Source organism: Myiozetetes cayanensis, unplaced genomic scaffold (assembly GCF_022539395.1).
Source record: "Myiozetetes cayanensis isolate MyiCay16 unplaced genomic scaffold, myiCay2020 scf1, whole genome shotgun sequence".
Classification (NCBI taxonomy): domain Eukaryota; kingdom Metazoa; phylum Chordata; class Aves; order Passeriformes; family Tyrannidae; genus Myiozetetes; species Myiozetetes cayanensis.
The window spans coordinates 86383610-86406426 of NW_026086604.1; the positions used below are offsets into that span (position 1 = coordinate 86383610).

Below are 22817 nucleotides of genomic sequence, written 5' to 3' on the forward strand. Positions count from 1 at the left end.
CTGCCTTTACTCCCCCAGCAATGGTCTGTCTTCTGAAAGCGCCAGCCTCTTTCACCCTACCACAGGCTTCTTTGCTTGCTCCAACATAGGTAGTGAAAGAGCATTCTTCTTAGAGCTTCCATTCTTTTCACATTGCTATCACCCAATCCAGGCTGCAAAAAAAGCTGTTTCCAATCATTTGCCTGTTAGTCAACTCTCTGCCTGACAGCAAATCCTTTGATCGAGACTGTTATTATGTGTATATTAGGGTCATCTGAGTTTATGTAATGGAACTTTACAATCATCTCTGCTATTTCATCAGTTGGTATTTCTATCCTACCTAAAGTTAGGAGGAGAAGGAAACACAGAAAAGGCATATAGGTCATATATTGCATCTGCTGTTTGTAGAGTGGCACAAAGGTCCATGGGATTTCCAACATTAAACAGCATTTGAGAACCTCACACTGGCAGATTCTTTAAGCCCTAATTCCAGAAACTGAAGAAATCCTGATTTCAATATGATTTGTTTGGGGCTAGTTTTTCATACTTAGATTAAGTGATACAATTTGGAAATTAGCTCCCTAGAAGATCATAGGAACAAATCACCTAAGAGCCATACTGGAAATTACAGCTCTTTGTTAAGAATGAAAATCACTGCATAGCAGTATATCAGATCTCTATGATTTTGAAAAAAGAAAAAATCATTAAGATATTTTTCATTCTATATTAAATTAGCTATTCTGCTTAGGATATTCATATCTTTAGCCTTTCTCGTAAGAAACAGATTTCCATGTTCTGCAGAGCATTAACAAGCTCAATCCAATAGTCAGGAAAGTACTACAGGAGTCCTGCCCCATAGAGCTGCATGTATGCAGTAAGTCCAAGGCATCTAGAGAGCACCAGATTTCTTGCATATTTGAAGGCTGTTAGTCCACACACAATAGATTTAACATGTCTCAGACACAGAGGAGTCCCTTCTCCTGTGCTGTAGAGCAAGACAGTACAGTCGAATAGATGCATCTGAAGCTGCCACATGGGCTGTCAGAGATCCAGACATCTTGAACAAATGTCAAAAGTCTTCAGCTTGCACCCAGGCCCAAAAGAAAGAACCTGGGAAAAGCCAGGTTCTATGAAGCTGGGTGAGAAATGAACATAAAATTCAGTAACATTTCTCTGAATGTCTTTCTATTATGTGATAATTTTTGAATAATCCAACCGATCAGCACTAAAAATTCAGGGAATACCATATCTATGATTGTATTGATTTTTGACAGAAAGTGGAACAAGAAAGCAGGGAAAATATAGGAGAATGGGTAGAAATGGCAGAGAGGGAATTTTTGAGCAAGAATAAAGGCATATAAAAACCATCCACATGTTGCCAAACAAATATGAAGGTCTGTATCTAAAACATTTTTCCGTAATACACATCATAGTAAGAATGCAATAGCTATTCTGAGGTATAGACAGCAAGAATATTTTCCAAGACAAAACAAGCCAGAATCAGGTTGGGGAACTGTTATTATAGTCCTTCTTTCATTCTGAATCCAATTCTTTTTGCTGAGATAATTACCAATGCAGGCAAAAAAACTCTTCTTTACTTCATGCTGAATGGGACCTCACTTTAACTAATACATGAAGGTCTCCTAGAAGGTTTTAACTGCAGAATAAAGATTTATGAAAAGTAGCTTTCTCTTCATGTTAAGGTTTTCAAAAGGTAACTATGATCTCAAATTGAGATGAAAAAGTTGAAAACAAAAAAGTTCATGTACTGATATTTTTGTTAATGAAAGTACCTGTTTTTATAATTTAAAGTGCTTTGAAATTATTTTGGCCTTTTCAGTACAAAATTAACCCATCTGCATACATTAAAATGTGTGAAAAAAGTAATTTAAAAACAAATATTCTTTTCAAAATATCTAGATGGAATATTTCAAGAGTCTCCAGATTTTCTTCCAATAATCCTTTCCTGAATTGAAACAAGAGCTAACAGCTCTTTTGCACAATTTCTTTATTTGAAAGTCACAGTTTTCCAGTGCAAAGGGGTTTAAAAAAAAAAAAACAAAAAAACAAAACACTGAGTAGAAATACCACACATCCTTGATTCTGATAAGGTCATATACTTCCTTCATTTCAGTGGCTAGCTTGAGACAGACTGTAAAAACTCTAGAAAACACTAGTGTGTCACCCGTTTTGGAACTGTTCTGGCAAATGTTGTGGCAGATCATACAGAGCAGTGAGATTGCTCTCATAGTGAGAAGTGCAAATTGAAATAACATATTCCATTGTGTGATCCAAATGATCTGGGGATTGAACCTACGTTGAAAGATTGTGCTCCAACTCGGCCAGAGGGCTGCCAGAGGCTGTGTGGGAGGAGAGGGACATACTTGGCAAGTCCCTGGGAAAGACAGAGGAGGGGTGAGCTCCACAATGAGCAAATAACCCCCTGGTATGTCACCGAAAGGCAAAACCAAGTTTTCACTACACAGATCAACCAGTTAAAAGGTGATTGTGAATCTGTCTAAAGAGTTAACACTGAAGCACTGAAAACCCTGGTCAGCTGTCTTCAATGGGCTTTGAAAATATTTTTCCCACACATCATCTTGTCCTCCTTATTAGCAAATAAGCTGGGACTCAATTGTAGACAAGGGCTTGGTACAGACTTGAACAATAAACTGGTTAGATTCATTAGGAGCAGAGTTGGATGACACAATGTTGGAAACATATGCAGCCAGCCTATGAGACTAGCTCGGTTATAAAAACATCCACCACTAGTCTATTTAACTTAGAATGCCAAAGGTAGGGAATGCTTGCTGTGAGCTGTAGCTACTTTGGCTCTCTCACTGTAAATAAGAACAAATCAGCACACAATCAGACTTACATTGCTTTTCACACTTCCTTTCTGTAAAGAACATATACTTTCTCTTACAAATAGTGCAACTAAACTTCAGTTTTTCAGCTGACATAACTGCCCTGCTGAAGCCAACAGACTTGAAAGCTAATTCTCACCATCAAAGTATCTGTTTTCATTTTGCTTATTTTCTTAATATGTACTTGATGCTTTTTATTCTACCACTCTTTCTGAAGATTTTATAAGTAATAGTATGTTTTATTTCTAGTGTTGTGTAAGTACTAAAGCAATATATTGCTTTTATCAGAATTACCAATTCTGATAAGTCAATAGTAGGGCAACCAACAATAGGGCTCATCCAAGTACAAGTACAAACATTTATTTTCCACTTTTCATGTGTGCATTCTTATCTCTGAATAAAATTCAGGTCTACCAGGTGAAAAAATACTCTCTGTAGAGACACACAGGGTGAAGGTATGCTCTGAGTCCAAGACTATTACACTATCCAGACCAGCAGACTCAGACACAGCAGGAAAGAAGGCAACACTCAGTAAACCTGGTTCATGTGGAGGCTGCAACTTTATTAAATGTAAACCACATTATGGGCTTATTTAAATTAATGGTCACAGTGGGCGCTCAACACCTCTGAAAGACTCTACACTAGGACTAGCTATAAAATTTTCCATCGAGACTGCTGTGTGAAGGGAAGCTGACACAAGTAGTGCTTGCCAGACAACTGCCTTTCCATGGAAATTTTTCCTTGATAAAATGTTAAGATTTTGGTGCTGAAAAAATAGAACTGTGGTTTTATTTCAGTAGTCCCTCTCATCAGAATCTGTAACCAGCTGTTCATTTGTACCAGCCCATATGCTGCATGAGGCAGTCTTGCCAGACTACCTCATCTGTATATACCAGAGGCAAATGTACCAAAGTGCAAGGGAAAGGCTGAGATACCGCACTGGACACGGGTCATGCACACAGCCTGCCTCAGAAGCCTTGGCTTTAGAGGAATGTGAGGAGAGGAGACCTGAGTGCCACCCCCTACACCCTCCACCCATGTATTCAGATTTCCACCAAAGAAACCCAGGAGAACAGGAAGAGTAGGAGACCACCGCATGTCCCACCTTGCTCAAGAGGATCAGAAGACAGGGACCACAGAGGATGCCACAGGGCCTGCCTATGTCACAGTTGGCATGCAACCAAGTGACAGCTTTTGTGAACTGAGCCATTTAATTCTTCTGGACTGGATGTTTCAGCTTTGTTAAAAAGCTATTGTTTTCTGGAGAGGGGAAAAAAAAATTCCTTTCCATAAATTTCATTAGCAAATTAAGACCGTTAACTTAAGAATGGCTAAGGGAAAGTAGCAAGTGGTTGAACAGCAACTCACCATGGTTATGAACAGTGAAAAATCTCTACAAAATACTCAACTGAAAACCAAAGGAGACTTTTCTGCTTGTAAGTCAAGAGCACTCTATTATAATTGGTTTCTTGCAAGAAATAGAAATATCTTAACTGAGTCAATGACAATTCTGGGAATTATGGTAATACTTAAAATGTCAGTGTTCAATGACTGCTTTCAGCTCATAATGATAATTTCCAGACTTCTAAACATCCAAACCAACAAAGGTACATGGAGATAATGTTTGGAATTGAAATAAAAATTATCCCAAATATAGACCAGGATGATAACTTGTAAAAATAACAGAAATACTGCTGAATCATTTTAATGACAAATAAATAAATAAGTATGGGAAGATCACACAACTGAGGTAATTAGGAATTGAAAATGTTAATTAGAAATTAAAGAAATTAAAATAAATAAAAATCACATAAATTGGCAGATTGCACCAAAAGCAAATATATTTCTACACAAATACTTGTAAATATATCAATCTACATTTATAGTTGCACATTTTGTATAACCCTCAATCTTGTGGGTGTAAAAGGTAAAAACATTACCTTTCAACTCTTGTGAGTTGAAGTATTTTATATTTCTATTTCCACTCATTTATAATGACAAGATAATGATTCATAGAATCACTGATAAAGAACAACTGTGTCCTTTTTTTTTCTTTTTTTTTTACTTCCTAACACTCCTGGAAAGCTTTATAGTAAACAATTTAGGAGATAATGAAAGGTAAAACTTCCATCTGAAAAGGTTTGATTCAACAAAATTATTGGGACAATCACTTAGGTTAAGTGTTTAGCCCAGAGGGCAGTATAAAATTTCATCAAAATTCAAACCATGCATAAATGATCTCAAACTGCAGTGTCTATTTATACCACACAACATGTTAGTCACATTTTTCACTGAAGATTGAAAGTAATGATGAAGCAACAGATAAGGATGAAAGACTGAATATGTGCTATGCCACCCATGTATAATTCAGTTAGTGGTAAACATGGATTAGAAAGTATTCTGCAATAGCATGTGTTTTCCAACTGCCAGAGAAAAACTGTGACCCACTAATAAGGGAAATGGGACAGCAATGAAACCAGAAATATTGCACATACACAAATGAGCCAGGTAAAGGAGAGAGAGTTATTAAATCAGTGCATCAGGGATTCAAAGACAATGAGAAATGAAAATATCTTTTAGGTTTGGTGTTCCTTTAAAAAAAAAAAATCACTGGATTTTTTTAATCCAGAGAACAAAGCAGTGTCAGTGCAAATAGTGTCATTTTTCTAAAGCCTAAATCTTCACATTTTGGTGAATACTATATAAAGAAAACTTCAGTGCAGACTCTCCATTTAATTTTCACACTCCTTCTTTTTCGAGTTTAAACTTTCGATTTGGTTATTTGAGAAAGAAGCTTTGAGTTATGAATTAAGGAAAATGTCTATGATTCTTCATTTTTAGTCCCAAACAAAGGCAGAACCTTTAGTTGATGAGAGCCACTGAAACAGAGTAACAACTACAGCACATAGTGTTATTTATCAGCTGTTTATGGATCACCCCATTGAGTGTATCAGCCATTCTCATATACTTGCTACAGTTTTTGCCTAAACTATTAGAATAAGCTTTGTGCAATGATGCTGACCTTCAGCTGAAGTTCTGTGGTTGCTGAATTGTGAATGTAAATTATTAGTTGGCATTCCTTGTTTTGTTATTCTATAAGCATCTGGGGTGCTGGATGAACTAGTAATATTGCTAATTCATGCTTCAGATAGATTGTAATGTAGCACTGAAACTGCACAGTGGAGATTGAACAGAAACGTAAGCTGGAAGCCGTGTATGGGTCTGTGTGTTTGTTCGACATTCATCTCAGTAGACTCCAAGCAGAGCTAGATGTTAAGGATTTGTAGCTACCTTTTTAGGGAGGATGGGATTAGAGGAAAAACTTCACAGATATCATGAGGAGTTATCTCTAAATAAAAGGCAGAGGTTAAAGCTACAAGTAGAAGTAGTGGCAAGGGGAGACATCATCAGAAGAGATGCTACTGAAAAGTAGAGGGGGACTAAGTGGCAGAGGACCTTACAAATGACTGCAAAAGATTATAGTATGACAGATGCCTCCAATGATAGCTAATTTAAATGCCATTAGGTGCATTATATTTCACATGCAGACAGTCTACAGTGTGATGGAAAACGTTACAGTAGGTTAGCATGAAAGTTTATGCTTCAGTCAGAGTAAATTGTTATCACTTCACTGGAAATGGCACTTTAATGCCTACTTCAGCTGAGGATCTGCCCCTTTGTGTTACTGCAGCATTTGCTGTCTTTAGCAAAATACTCAAAGTAGATGCTAAATCTGATGGAACTTAAACAAGTTTCTGCTGACTCATTGCCCCAAAAGAGAAATTATAATAAAGTTCAAACATTATATAGTATTTGTACTTTATTTTGTCATTCTACACTGCTCAATTTTTTCAAAAAGGGTAATATTAAATAAAACATTTTTCCCAATTAACATTTTTGCTTCTCTTATACTTAGTGTATTGTTGTCATTCTTCCAGTGAAGTCTAGGAAAGTGGCAAAAAGAAGGCCAGAGTTATGTATTTTGAGCTGATTTCCCTGTAATGTTAGTAAACAGTTTGATGCATGATGTCACGACTAGAACTATTCTTTCTTGTCTTCCCCCACTTAATGAAAATCTGTGAAATAAATGCTATAAGGCAGTACTGCTGGCATGACAAATTCCAAGCCAATAAGTCTTGCAGATGCCAAGATGTAAGCTCTGAAACTTGGCATTTGGCATTCAGAACTAGATAACCTTACTATAGTAACTACATTCACTGTATCTACAAGAGGGATGAATAAATCAACAATAATTGAACTACTAAAAGTGTCTAATTTCCAGCGTAGTGCTTCAAGCAACAACTGAAATTAAAAAACTGTTAAAACACAGCCACATACCCATACAATCTTGTCATGAATGCACTGAAGCAAAGGTTAACAAAAACGAATGAATATGCATTCTTTGCTAAAAGTAGCGTTCCTTGATCTACAGTAGTGATGAACTGTATAAATGTCAGGTCCCATCTAAGTCCCACAGAGCTTGGTGCTCCCAGTAGCAAGAATATTTTATTGTTCCTGTAACATTACTCAAAGTAGGGAAAAGGCTACTCTTGTTGCATGTGGAATGCAGTCCCTATTCTTAAAGCCTGGCAGTGTTTCCAAAGTTAGCAATGATCATAAACCCTTGAAATATGGCTAGTACCTTCAGGGCCTGATCCAAAGCCCAGTGAAGGCAAACAGGAAGATTCCACATGGCTGCAGTTTTGTATGGGCCAGGCTTAAAATATTACTTCTGTTGCCACTTGATTTCATAGTTAAGAATTTCTTACATTGTCCAAGTCAGGTTTCACTGAATTTCCCATCCACCCGTCTTTTCTCCCACTGTTAATTTCTATTAAAAAAACACAGGTCTGGAAATCTTTAGGAAAATAACTAGCACAGTAGGTTCAATGGGCTGAATGCTTTAGAGAAACAGGATAGTCTAATAAACAGAGCTTTTAATGTAACACATTTCCACACTAATACACAGGAGAGAATCTACCACTGGGACACCAGCCTGCTACGCGCTGCTTTGAAAACTGTCTCCTAGAATTAATTCAGGCTGATTAGCATAGCATGGATGCATTCACCTGGGGAACTAACTAAAAATAATAGCCAATTTACAAATGAGCTGGAGTAGGCTTTTTATCTCCCATGACTCCACAGATCGGTGGCAGTACACTACAGTCACATCTCTGTGACTGCAACACAGCTGGCATTAAGCTTTTGGGTATAAGCAATCAAAAGGAATTGCTTTAAGGCACTGAGATTCTGGGTGGAGTCATTCCTTGGGCCACTGTTTGAACAGTACTGCTATGATCTTAATATCTGCTTGTTTATTAGGGACTGATTAAAAATATCAGGGAAGCATATTTCCATTTAAAGCCCCTAGAAGATCACTTGGTTTCCAGGACCACTTATTGACCTTCTTTTGGGACCTCAAATTTAGAAATTCAGTATTCATTGTTGATCTTCAGGAAAAAAAATATAAGCATCATGGCTTTTAAACCTTTAATTTCTCATATCTTTCCCAAAAACTGAGGCAGAAGAGAGACACTACCACAGTGGAGATGCTGGTTCTTACAACTATCTCAAGGAAAACTGGAAAGTGGTTTTGTGTGCTTATGTATATAACACACATACAGACAGGAAAGTATTTCTCCAAATGCAGGATGCAGCATAGTGAAATGCGTGATGAACCAGACTAAATATGTATCTTTCACCCCCTGACATTTTGTAGGTCAAACTCTCTATCTTATGTACGTATTTTAAACCAGAGCGAGAAAGGCATATTCTCAGAGACAAAAGAATATTTTTTTCCTCAAAATTCCTGCCACATCTAAGGCTAAACTGAATACTTGTGGCAGGAACATACATCCAAGTGTCTTTTAGAGGATGAGGATCATGATACACTGTTTTGAAATGGAAATTATTCTAACTTTGAAATACTGTAACTTACCAAGCAACCAAAGATGCTCAAAGGCTCCTGTACTGCATTTAACTGAAATGCAAGGCAAATACAAACAGACAGTTACCCTGCATAAAATGATGCACATGATGGTTAAGGGTGGCATTGTTTCCTCTACATAAAGCAAGCTTCAAAGGGAAAAGTAATTTTTGGATTAATGGGCAAACAATGCAGAACAAATTACATTAGTAGTTAGTTAAAAGCTCTGTAAAATACTTTGCCCTCTATTTGTGAGTAATGGGACTGATGAAGGAATGGGATTTTTTTTTTTTTCCTTCCCCAGTTCTCTTCCCCTGAAGTTGTTTAGACAGGAGAATTAACAGTCGGAGAGACCATCTCTGCACTTTGTGAGAAAGACACATCATTCAGTACAGCTGCAAGAAAGAACAGCCGAACCAGGAGTTACACTACTGTTAATGCCATAAAACAAAATGCCTGGCATGTTTTCAGTCACTATCCCTCAGCAGAGGCCTGAACTAAAATCTGGGATAGATCTAGCTTGAAAACCTTATGAAGACAAGTACACCAGAGAGCTACCCTGTTTGTTTTAAAAATAAGCTCGAGACAGTGATTCACACCTTCATAACAATCAAGCATGAAAACTGTAAATTCCTCATTTGCTGGACTTGCTCTTACATCAAAGGCCAGACAGACTGCATTTTATCCAGAATTTTGCAACCAGACTCCCAAACCTGGCAAGCTGGTTTTAGTTCTCAGATCCAAGGTCAGGCAAACAGCAGATCCTCTCTGTTCTTTCCTATTCACCTTTCTCCTCTCCACCCTGCTCAAATTCAGTTTTGCCAGAGAGAGAGATACTGTGCTCTACATAAAGAAGGACAAAATAGAAAGGATGAAATATTGGTTCCATTAAGTGATTGAGGAGGAGTATTTTGACAGTCATCCACACTTTTATTATCACCTCTGAGATAAGAAACAAGAACTGTAGTTAACAAGGCCCACATTTGCCTAAACTATCCTGCTCTTTTCAGCTTAACCATCACAACTTCTTGTTCTCCCCTTTGCAAAGCATCTCAGTTTGTACTGGAAACCTGTAAGAGCAGAGACCCTGCTAACTTCTCTGGCTGTTTTGTCACACATCACTGTATATTTAATAATAATTATGCCTCTGCAGAGGTATTTTATTCTGATAGAATCAGAACTATCCCACCAGGATCTTCAGCTACTTATTCATTTTGCTACAGGCTACAACAGAAAGAGTTAGAGAATTTACTGAAATAACAAAGTCATTTTACATACATATGGTCTATGCTTCTGTGCCACAGCAGTGACAGATAAAAAGCAGCAATCTATCATATTTTTCTCTCCACACTGTACTCAATAGGATCCAAGGTGTGGTACCCATTTTGCTACTAATGCACATGTATAACTCCCACTTATTTACTGTAGTGCCCTGAAGATGTGACAGTTAGCTATGTAATGCACTTATTATTTTTATTCATTCTATTCATTAGAGATGACCACATATGGCACACTTATAGCTTTGCTTTTCTCCACTAGTCATCAGCAATGTCATCTTTTCTAGCTCATGAAAACAAAATGTTTATTAAATGATAAACAATCACATGTCTCTATACTCAACATTTCCCAGTCAGCTTTCCAAGTCTTCTACTCTCCTATGAGCCTGAACAAACCAAAGAGCAATTCATCCTGGTCAAAAAGGGCTTTTGTACTGCGCAGGAATCCAGGATGAACAGTGTGAAATGTCTGTGAGGCAGAAATGCTGGCAGTGCTGTCTTGAAGACATTTTGACTGCATTTGTGGCAAAGGCTCCAACAACTTTGTGAGCCCACACTGCTCAGTAACTGGAGAGTCAACATGCCCAGTTTTTAAGAAGAGAAACTAGCGATTTCTGTCAAAGACCTGCATGGTAGTCATGGTCTGTCAATATACCCCTCTTTCCCCTGACTATTGCCAAATTTGAACCATATTCTTTCACTTTTACCAAATAGGAATTCTCTAAGATGGAGGAAGAGAGCAGAAGAAACATTTTGGCAGGGAATTATAAAGATAAAATCCTGGAGAGGATTAGGTCTAACTGTGAATTACTCCTAGCATTGGGGAGCATTTTCTCTGCTTGTTTAGCTCTATTACTGATAACCAGATGGCAACCACACAATTCCCTTGACAAGACCTCTAGAAAAACTTCAGGTTTGTAGGAAAGATGCTCAGTAACTGAGCTCACTACTCCTTTCTGCTCAAGAACATTAAAACCAGCAGAAAAGAAAAAAAAGAAAAATCCCAACCAAACAGATAAACATCTCCGTGGTAACTGTGACTGACCATTCCCTGATGACTCTCAACTCACTCTCTCAGCTGAGTGATTTGTATCACTGATTTCTCTTCTCCATTGCTTGAGGCCAGCTCCCAGTTGGTGGAGTTCTGCAGGTCTGAAACCTGCAGGAGGAAGGGTATTGGCTGCCAACTCTTTCCATCATGTTGAACATATAAATAAAATTATCATCAAGCATAATTGCACTGAAGTCCACAGGCAATAGTACATATTCCCCACCACCATAATAATATCAAATCTGAGCAAAATTAAGAGTGTTCATACATACTGGAGGGCTTTGCAAAAGACTCCTGAAGAAAACAGTTCTCAGCAAAGATTCATCTTTCACTGTTTTCAGTCCTCAAAAGGTTGTTTCCTAATTTTTTTCCTAACAGTTTAGATAAATTTTGAAATAATCCTTTTTGTTGATTTTAAATTTGCTTCCAAATACCTTATTTCTCATTCAACTTCCAGTAGTAAAATTTTACCACAATGCACCAAAGCAGGGAAATAATTCTTCCATTACACGAGACAGTAAAGAAACAAAATCTCTAAATCTATGCAATTCATTGAAATTTACTATTTATGAATTATACTATACAACAAGAGAAGAAACAGATAGTTTCAGAAAAATCAGAGGGAGTAGGAATGATGCCCTAGTCATATTTAATGATTTGTCTACAGAATAGTTTTCCAAAAAGTAAGCTTTTACCGCAACAGAAAAATCTTCCATGAAACTAAGACTAAAGCAAAAACTACATAGAAATATATACTGATCTGCTGTAAAAATTCAGTCTTCAAAGATAAGAGGACATGTACAGTGTAAACACCATCTGATACCTGAATAAGTTTTAAAAAAAAAATTACTTATGTTCTGTTGAGACTTGCCTGCAAAAAACCAAAAAGCACCCACAAAGATTCCAGAATCAGGATTAATCCTGGTGCCACTCTGTGCTCATACAACCAAAGCTTAAGCATTTTTAGGAATGATGTGTGAATGATTTAAAAGCACTCAAAGAAAACAGTAGAACTTCTGATTTTTCCTAAGAGTTAAAGCTTGGCCTACCTTTAATTTTGCTTCAAAATGGAATTAGAAACAATGAAATGGTTTAGATGAACTATCAGAAGTTACTGAGAAATTTTTAAATTATGAGCACTTTTTAAAGAAAGTAACAAAGGATTATTCTCCTTTTCCCAAAGGAAATTGAATGTCCGCTCTTAATGGTAGTATTTTATATATAGTGAATGAAGCAGTTCCTACTAGGACAGCTATAAAAAGCTGGTAAAATGTGACCTTTGATTTTAGGTAAATGTTACATATTTGAATAAAAGGTTGCATTTATAGGCAGCCACAGATTTTTTTTTTTTTTAATGAAATCTTTAAAAGAGCTCAAGAGATAATCCAGGGAAATTTTTCAAATAGGAAACACTAATTTTGAACAAATTTTAAGCACTCAGACAGAGTTTTTCCTCTAACGTAGGATCCATCACCCTCCTAACTCAACGTAAATTCAGTCTTTTCCATTTGTATGACATAAACAACAAGCAGTTTCACAGGAATGAAGCAAACCATATGTGAAGGTGTTTTAGAAAGCACAACAGGGAATACACCAAGCAAAGAAGCATCTGCATTTATTTCAATGTCAAATCACATGTGTATTATAAAGGAGAAGTTTATTGTCTTTATATAAAAAACAAGTTTACTATATTGTGTACTTTACAGTTAACTCTTCCTGCCCCTCAATGTCCTCCTCAAATTGGGGGAAAAAAGTCAGCAGGTAAACATCATAAAGTCTACAGGTGTAGAGGCAGGGTTGAAAAGGGGTCTTCAGCCTTATCCACCCTACCCAGGCTGACATATGTTGACAAGAACCTATTTCGCCTTCACCCTCTGCTTGCTACTCCTGCAACTGAGCTACTGCAGCCAACACACAGCACTGCTGCGTGGGGCACTGGGTATTCCCCTCAAGAAGGCAGTGCCCTACAATTAGCTAGTTTTATAGAAGCTGTCCAGAGTCAGCTTAACACATTTGGAGCTCGGGAGAAAATATTTCAAAGCAGCATTTAGCCTGGGTATGAGCTACAGGCACGTTGTTAAAAAGCTAATTGCATGGAGACAAAGGATGATCGTTACTTTTATAATAGTGTGAAATATTAACCCTTAAGAGCTGTGTTTGATAATAAGTATTTGACGACTGAACCTGCTAGTTCATTATTTATATTGAAACTCAAGCCTGAAGATTCCTGAAGTCACAGAAACTGTTTATGTCTTTACCTTCCTTTGTACTAGAACAGATAAAGGGTTTTGAAATCTGGGATTTTTTTCCTATCTCCTCTAAAACTGTGCATAAAAAGCACTGTTAGAGTGCTGAAGTGTTGAAATTATTTCTCAGATCTGTATTTTTATGCATCTTCAGGAAATCTGGATTTGTAGTGACAAATAGCCTTGAAGAACATTTTTCCTCAAATTTTGCTTGTTTCAGGGAACAGAAGAACAGAGCTAGAGAGCTTCTGACAAATCTCACCTGTCTATTTAGACAATAGCCACTAAAAACATTCATATTCTGCTGCAGATTACACAACTTTTAACTCCGGGAACACAAAAATCAGCGAAGAGAGGTTCAGTGATGCTGCGTTGCAAGGCAAGGTCCTGAAGTCAGCTCTCCAGGAAGGTCTGCAAAGCACTTGGTGAGCATTTAACATCTACCAGGCTGTGACTGCCACTGACCACCTCAACAGCGTGGATCTCCCTGAGTCTTTTGGACTCAATCCCCTCATCTCCAGCTCACTGGACCTAAGCAAAAGCCTGCTGCTTCCAGCCAGGCTGCATGGGGGCACAGTGGGAAAGTCACTTGTGTAGGCTGTGAGATCCAACCTGAAGGCTGTGGGCTTCTGCAGCCAAAAAGCTCTTTTTATTACATATGTGTGTAATGCCCACTGTAAGGAGGTTTGACTATGGCCTACAGTCATGAGACACCGCTGTCAAATTAATATGAATGAAAAAGGACAAGCGTGCTATAGCAACAGAAACAAAAAACATCACAATTATCAGAAAAATATTTGTGATCACAAAAGACTGTCTTGCTTGTACTCGCCAATCTCCCCTTTGGCAAGCCCTACAAGAAAGCAGAATATGAGAGAAAGGAAAGAAGAGAGAGAAAAATTACAGGGAGAGGCAGGGAGAGAATGGAGGAAAAGAGAGAGACTGAGATAGAGTGGATACTTTTAACTTGTCACAGTACAACACTAGCTTTTAATTAATACAGGGTATGTACAACTTTGAAGACTGTTGGTTGTGCAGTATTTTATGATAAATACATTTTATGGGATTTTGTTTTTAAAGAGGATTTTGTAAAATAACCTAGCCCAATAAATGATTTACCAGCTGCAATAAAAGATCAAGGAAATTGCTCAGATTGCATCTTGGAGCATCTAAAACTCTGAAGTTTATGGAGATCTAAGCTGCCCCCAGATCTACAGTGCTATTAAAAATTTTTGTAGTAGCTAATTATCTTCCATTGCCTTTTTTTAAAAGGTAGCAATCATAGAAGAAAGGAAGGTCTGGAAACAGACAAAGAGGAGTTGATGCCCTTTGATGGAAAAGTAGGAGAGAAGGAAAGGAGGAGACAGAGAGCAGTGAGTAACAATTGAAACATCATGCTGGTATGGTAACAAATGGAACTAACAACTCATAAGGTATCAAATTCTCCTTAAATCACTCAGGGAAAATGAATTAACTTAAGTTTAAAATATACATTTTAGGGACACATTCTTTACATGGCATGCTATGTGTCATATCTATATTACTTGACCAAGAGGGGAGTAATTTTTTTTACTTTTTTTTTTTCTTTCTGGTAAAGATGATGACCACAAGTGAAGCAGAAAGTGAAGTTCTACTTTGTTCTAAACCCATGGGATTTTAACAAAATACATAAGTAACTAAAGCAAGAATCTGTCCTTATTTCAAACAGGATGATGGACATAGTACATAGAATGGCACACTGAAATAACAAAATACTAGCCTATAAGCAAGGACACCTTCCACCAGACCAGGATGTCCATGCCCCCATCCAACCTGGACTTGAACACTTCCAGGAATAGGGCGTATACAATTAAATGTTACAATTAAATGTTTGGAAGAGAGAAGGTGAAGTTCTCTGGTACTGAAAACGAGCACCTTGAGATGGATAATTCATGATAATTTGGTTAATTTAATTTGAAAATTAAGGTAGGTAAAATGAAGCAGTGGGAGCTGACAAGGATATTTGGATGAGAACTGCTACTCTAGAATCTATTCTCCTATAATGGCCAGGATGGGGGAGTCCTTAATTGTCAAAAATAACCACAGTTAAATTCAGCAGAATTATAACAGCCTAATTATATGAATGTGTGGGTTTTTTCCACCTGATTGCTGTCTCCTCCAATACTCAGGGCTAACCACACCTAGGGCTGAGTTCAGATTTCTATAATGAAAACGTACTTTGTGTTTGTAAGGAGTTACCAAACTTTCTGCCAACTTTAAAGGCAGCAAGTGAATGCGGCAAGTGAGAGCAGGGAACAACAGGACAACTGATGTTGAAGGCTGCTGGGTTTGCCCATGAGATAAACCTGACTCATGTCTTGATAGGGAAGTACTTTAAAACTAAATTTTCACAGACATCCACTCTACTGAGATGTTAGTTTACTAGCTACTGTATTTGAAATCCTAAGGAGTGATTTGCAGAAGACCATAGGTGCCAGAGATGTTTTGAGGGCTGGGTTTTGAGCACAATATGGAGCTATGTGAAAGACTATCCGGTCATTTCATTTAGTGAAACGACCTTTATTGTTTTCTACTAATTACAAATAACTGTCTAGCTTTTGCAATTACCTAGAAGATGAAATTCCAGGAAATATAAGTAACTGTAAAGACTTCATTTTGATGCAGTCTTTTTAGTTTCACTTTTTAATTTATCTTTTCATTTTAAGACATTTCCCGTATGTGTATTCCATAACAGATAAAACTAATAGTCAAAGTAACATCCAAGAAAGATAATGTATTACTCTTAAAATGTTGAAAAGATTATGCTAGAAATCCTTTTGTATTTACTCCTCTGAAAGAGCTTCTCAAAGCAATGCAGCAATGTCAAAATTACATTCTCAACAAAAAGTGCTTCCAATTTTTTTTTTTTAAATAAAGGTCTACCATAAGTAATACTAAGGAGTCAAAGAAAACCCATGTGTGGGGTTTTTGCAGTCGAATAACATTCATCTAAATGTAGGTACCTCTTAAATACAAGAATAGCAAGGCATATTTTTTGGGTTGTGAAACTATTTGATGCTGAGATCACTTACCACACAGAAAAAGTATATTTCTCTAACTCTTCCAAATAAAAATTACTCTCTACAGATGTTTTCTCTCTTCTTGGCTTGTATTGTTCTCAGGACCTGATCTTTCTTCATGGCATTGGTCAGGCGGGTTATTCCAGTTGATCTTTAAATTAAAAGAAAAGACAAGTTAGAACACTAAGGCAATTAGCTCAGCTGCTCCTCCCAGGACAGGCCTTCCAGCCCTGTCATCAGCTTTGTTGCCCTCCTCAGGACACCTTCAAGGATCTTCACAACCTTCTTAACTGGTGGGGCCCAGAGCTGCACACAGAGTATTGTTCCCTGAATGTCTTTATGTTCCTATAAGGCTGTGGTTTGACAAACCCTCTCAAGGAGGTGTAAGCTAATGCTAACACCAGCAGTCCTCCAGTCTTCCTCTACCTGCTTGCTTTTTCCTGTGTTGCATACCACACTCTGTCAGCACAAAGCCATACAGAGGGAACTAATCTGGGTATGGAATTAATGCTGTTTGGCTTCATTCTTTTTCCTTTATTTAAATGGGTTAGCTCTCAGCTGGACCCATTCTTATACAGGCCACCCCGTACTGGTGCCAGCACAGAGGAGGAGAGGGACAGTACTACATCTTTCACTGCTTGTACTGTCTATGCTCGTTTAAACTACTCGCTGAGATACAAAATTGAGATTCCAGATCTCTGCTCATCTCTGGAACAACATTTTTGCATGCACAGGATCTGATTCAACACTGGCATTGCTTCTCTGAAGTGACCATCAGATGCCCTGCATGCTTGGTGTTATCACCTCTGGGCAAAGAGACAAACATCACTTCCACCAAGAGACACAAAGAAGTCCTAACTTATCAGACAGACATCTGCAGGACACTTCAATGAGACTATCTATTAATACCTTCCCAAGCACAATACCAAACTCTGTAAAGGGTATGGTAACATTTGGTGTTAGCCCAGAGAAAACAAAGGGATGGAAATTAAAACATATTTTGTTTGAACTAGAAACAGAACTCCCTTTTTGGTCTTCCTGTTAGACAGGGAGATGGAACATACACTATTTAGAGGTAACCACAAAGACAAATTTTGCTTCTACATCCATTGATGCCAACTTTACAGAGCATGTGGTTGAAATTTTCTAGCCCATACTAGAAGATAACCTAGATGATTTAAGATCCTATTCAAATTCCATATTTATGAAGTTTACTCTGCAGTAACATGAAGTTAACTCTGTAGATCTCAAAAAAATCTTAGAGTTCCCAGGGAACAAAGCACTGACGTAAGATGTAGTCACATCACTTTACATTTTGCTAATTATGAAAACGACAAAGGTTTTTTTTTCTTTTTAACTAACTCTGTAAACCATTTCGCTCTCAAAGGCAAATTTTACCCAGACACACAACTGCCCAACTTAATTCCCTAGACAAAGTCAAAGTTTCAGAGCAGGTAGTGTGTGCAAGGTGCCTTGCTTGCTGATTGTCTCCATGAAACTATCCCTGTGCAAAGTAGATATAAAGACATTATTTAAGACATAAATCCCAAAGGCATTAGAGAGTATTATGAGCTAATTTCTCTGAGACTGTGTTTGATCTTGTCTAAAGTACAAAACCAGAAACTCAGTCATCTGCATGAAGATGGGATTATGACCAGAGAATATATTTTATTTCTCTCAGAAGTCACTGACCATGAGCATCCTCTCCTTTATTGCTACCATTCAATATCTTGAATACATGCAGTGGCACGCACACTCGCTGCAACAAAAACTAATGGCTAATGCCCATGAGAGACTATTTGTAACTCCTTAGCATAGATGCATTTGGGGGTAGGGTGGGTAAAGCAGTAATATCCATATTCCCAAAAAAGTTGAGGGCAGACTTAAAGATATTTTTGTTTGTTTTTGTTATTTAAAAGAAAAAAAAATTAAAAATATGTTTACAAGAAAAAAAGGGATTGCTAAAGAGAATAAACCACTACAGAAATTTCTGTCTTCTTCCTAAGTCTTCTTTTTAGATTAGTTTGTAATTGCTTCCTAAATATGACTGTTATGTAAAATTATTTTAGAAGATGATATCCAGAGATACAAGTAGGTCCAAATGATATAAATCAGACCAACTGCCTAAATCTTGAACATGCTATAACAAGGCTCTCTCTGAACATTAGGGTTAACTCATGCCATTAAAAAAGAGGGGCTTTTACAATCTTTGAAAGGATATTTCACGTGCTCTCATTTGTCTTGTGCAGAAGCATTCTCGTAAGAGGCTCAGTTCAGAAATCTATAAAAACATGTCAATAACTGTAAGTTTGTCATTTCACTCATTTCACTGAGTCCCAAGGGACTAGACAGTGCTGAATTCCCCATGGGTTTACGCACCTCACTGAAACCAGGTCACTTTAATGTGGCTTTGAGAGCCACCCACAACTGAGGTTCCTCTAAGAACGTGGCATTTTGTTCAAAGGCGTCGTGTTTTTATGGGATTGTAGAAAACGCATTTCACTCTGCCACTCCCATGGGTTGGGTTGCTTTACCCACTTCACCCACTCCATCAGTCCTCAGATCATCCTTCCTATAGATATAAGGCCACACACACACATGCATGCACACATCAGTCTGCAGTTATGTGTATATATAACTCTGTTTTCTCCAAGTTATCCTTAACTTCCTGAAGAAATAAAGTACTTAAAAACTTATCCATTTAAAATGGAGGGAAAGTCCAGCTGGCCAATCTATTTTTGCTCAGAGAAGTAGATCATCACACTACTAAAGTTGCAATAATAATCCTCAGCTGTTTTATGTTTGTGCCACGGCACATGTACAGGTATAAACACGTAGTATAAACACATAAATTTTCTTCCATGCGCAATTAAAAGCATTAAAAATGTTTCAGAGTATATCTAGAACAGGGTGAGACAAATTATCAGGATGATTAATTTGAATATTCATGTTTGTGGTTATAGTTCTCTGCAGCCATGCTGATTTAAGGACAGAAGTGGAGAACACTTACAGAGAAAAATTGCAACCTTCCTTGGAAAATAACTAATTTAGTAATATAATGCAGGTAGAAGCAATTTTCAGGAATACAGAGTTTTCTTTGTGTCTTAATTGTCAGGATTTACAGTAAACCTGGAAGTTTCAGTAGCATTTCACCCAGAAAGTGTTGTCATGATGCAGATATGATTTTATAGAAACTTGTACTGATGACATGATATTTGTTCACAAATTAATTATGTCCTTGACCAAGATACTACAAATATTATACTAAAAGTATCTGATACTAGAGGTCTTCTGCACAAGTACATGAGAGCTTGAAGGTTATAGATGCACCTCATGTTTAAACATTACTGAAATAATACCAACCTGCAGCACAGACTTGATCAAGCTACTGGTATTTGATTACCATTAAGATGATCTTTCCTACTACTCCTTTGAAGTTTCTTTGCTGGAGAGATTAGCTCCCTATTGATATATGCAGGAGACAGCAATACATCTGGCCGTGTGAAGCCTTTTTGTGGCTATAAATTCACAGGGGTAGATTAAAGAAACACAACAACAACAAGAAGCAAGCCCACAAATTATTCCCAAATAGCACAGTAGAAGATCCAATGGCTTCTCTGCATACATTAAGGGAGACAATGATGTCCATATCAAGACCTCTACCTTGTGATGTCCTCCTTGGACTTCCTTCAGCCAAAACGAGTCACAGTGCTCATCTGCACTGCTGTGACAATCTTGGTAATCCTCTGTAAGAAAAAAAAAACAAACAAACCACAAAACATAAATTATTTTTATATTGGTGCATAAGATAAAGCTCTGGAAAGGAAGGAGCTGGGTTTTGGTCCTCCTCCCAACAGGATTCTGTCTGACTTCATGCAAATCATTCTTCTTCCTCCATCCTAGTTATAAATAGGTGGTTATTTCTCTACTACCTTCCGGAAATATTAGTATGATAAATGCTATAATAAAAACAGGGGGAAAAGTAGAGAAAAAGAAATAATAGACACAAGAAGAATGACATGGAAAGGTATTTTAAACACCCCAGGAAGTGTTCTTCAGAAGAGAGAGAGAAGTTTTCTTGTATGGGCATGGTTGTGGATCAAGAATGAGACAGGGATGAAAAGCATTCGAAAAAACATTGCTTAGAAAACACAAGTCATGTATCTCTCAAGTCTCAGTGACCTGTGGAATGAACAAAAATGTAATGTCACATCATAGGAAGTAGTAGTGTGGCACAAGTAAAGGTCTGTATTACACACTTCTTAATGTATTGCATGTGGATGATAATCCACAAATAAACTTAATTATTATATCCTTCTTTTCTTTTTCTTTTTTTTTTTTAAGTTGTTTCCAGTCCCACTTAGTAAAAGACAATCAAGTGTATTTAAAATCACAGTATAGGCAGGATTGACTCTTAGATGTAACAGTTGTTGATATACACACGTACAATATACACATGTACAATGTCACAGTTGGATATCTTTCTTACTTTCTACAGATATATATATATATATACACATGTATAGGTGTATGTTGTAGATGTTGAACATGAGGCATTTGCAGGTATTTGTGCCATATGGGGTGAAAGAGGAGGTCTACTGAAATCAGTGAAACAACATAAAATACAGCTGCTGGGAATGTCACACATATGCACACATGCCGTATAATCAGTTCAAATTGTCTCTGCATATTCCATGTATGTGATACACGTATGAACCCATAAACACATATTAAAATATAAATATACCTTTGCAAAGATGGTTACTGTGGTTTTCTTTGTTCAATTTTTTTTTTTTCCCCTTTGGCACACAGAACTGGGTTTCCAAACAGCCCTGCTGAAATAATGAATACTTTAACAATGTTTTTGGAGTCAAATGAATAAAGCGGTAATTATCTTGGCCAAAAAAAAGAGACAATAAAAAGAATAAAGAAAACAATAATATTCTACATTTAAGAAATGGGTGGGACAAGAAACTCAAGTCTGTTATTTAATCATGACATGCTCTTTCTGTATTTTATTTGTAATGCTCTGAATGGTCTTTTCTTTCTATACCAGTGAGCTCATTACTTTAATTCCTCATAGATTTTTCTGAACAATTTTTGCTAAGTAAAAACACAATGTAATTCTTCAATGGCTGTAACAGTAAGAAGCTGCTCAAATTAAAGATCAATAAAAAGTACAGAAAAAATCTGTATAAAAATAAATAAATAAAAAGAAGATGGGAAATACTTGCAATTAGGATGAAAAATCTAAAAAGAAATTAAATTTAGTTGTAATACATTTCCCATTCTTTTCTTCATGAAAATTACTACTGAAGTGGGTTTTTTTCTGTAATTTAAATGTTAAGCTGCCAGATGTGTGTCTCATGCTTGAAGAGTTGAAGCTTTGCATTATTTAGCATATTAAGATTCACAGAATTTAAAAAAGGGCTCCTTTATTGCCTGGAGGTTCTAATTAAGTAAACCTTAGCCTGGTACATTTAAAACTTGCAATACAAGAGATTTTGCTGCCTTTTTTTTTTTTTCCTCTGTAGCCCAGTCTCATCAATATAATAAATATGGAAAATAGTTAAGATGATATGATTTTTCTTTGGCTTGAGGAATTAAACCTATCTATTATTTTAAGAAGTTTTTAATAGAGGCCAGCAATCAGAAGGACATTTAAAGACTCCAGTCTACTTTTTAATCATAAGATTGCTCTTAGTTGGGGGGTGGAAATGAGTTTTATAAAACTGAGCCATGTAGAAATTGTTTCTTCCATATGCACAAAAGAAAGCAGTTCTGAGAGAGAAACAAGAATCACACAGTTCTTTATTATTAAATTGCATTTTACTTTTTTATAACTTTTTATAATTGACCACAGAAAACTAATAAAGCATTAACTAGCTGCATTATCAGCAATTTGTTCATTGAAAGAGTTGAGACTACTGCATCAGAAACTGTAATAGCATAGAAATTTCTTTGACATACAATACTCGTAAATCATACCTTAAATACAGTTATTTTTGCCATTTTAGAAAATGTCAAAGGTGTCAACTTTGTCCAGATACAACACTTAGTAGGGACTATTTTAGTAAATTGACTCAAAATACATTCTGTTCCCTGACAGGGGAACATAATACCATTCATGATAAAAATGAACAATTTGAGGAGGAGAAAATAGTACCAAGAAACAATGATCGAAGGCAGGTATCATAGCTATGATAAAGCTACAGTGGCAGGTGTAGACTCTCTGTTAATAAGTTTATTTGGAAGTCAAGAAAGATATGCATAAGAGCAGGAAAATATGATGGCACCAGGGCCTGGAAACAACAATAAAATTCTTAATCCAAAGGTCTATGTCTGTATCAGGTAAGTCCAGCAGAATAGTTTAAATGTCTTTCATTTTCATGAGACAGATAGGAAAAAATGG

At 36.9% G+C, this 22817-nt stretch overlaps 2 protein-coding genes across 15 annotated transcripts in view; both read right to left on the reverse strand.

Annotated features, from left to right (window-relative positions):
* LOC126648077 (uncharacterized) overlaps positions 1 to 2361 on the reverse strand; it is an 80323-nt gene extending 77962 nt beyond the window's left edge. The window contains exon 1 of the mRNA XM_050330808.1: positions 2297 to 2361. Within this exon, the coding sequence (XP_050186765.1) occupies positions 2297 to 2361 (65 nt within the window). The remainder of the gene's footprint in view (positions 1 to 2296) is intronic.
* The window catches only part of LOC126637487 (uncharacterized), a 124221-nt gene that overhangs the window by 13533 nt on the left and 87871 nt on the right, over positions 1 to 22817 (reverse strand). For 8 of the 14 annotated variants that reach the window (XM_050311052.1, XM_050310935.1, XM_050310991.1 and 5 more), the window contains 2 exons: positions 20069 to 20151; positions 16418 to 16556 (listed from right to left, as the gene is read on the reverse strand). In XM_050311052.1, coding sequence (XP_050167009.1) covers positions 16467 to 16556; positions 20069 to 20151 — 173 coding nt within the window. In that variant the 3' untranslated portion in view covers positions 16418 to 16466. Of the gene's footprint in view, positions 1 to 16417; positions 16557 to 18854; positions 18978 to 20068; positions 20152 to 21152; positions 21241 to 22817 lie in introns of those variants that run through there. The other 6 variants (XR_007628490.1, XR_007628445.1, XR_007628487.1 and 3 more) reach the window with 4 other exon arrangements.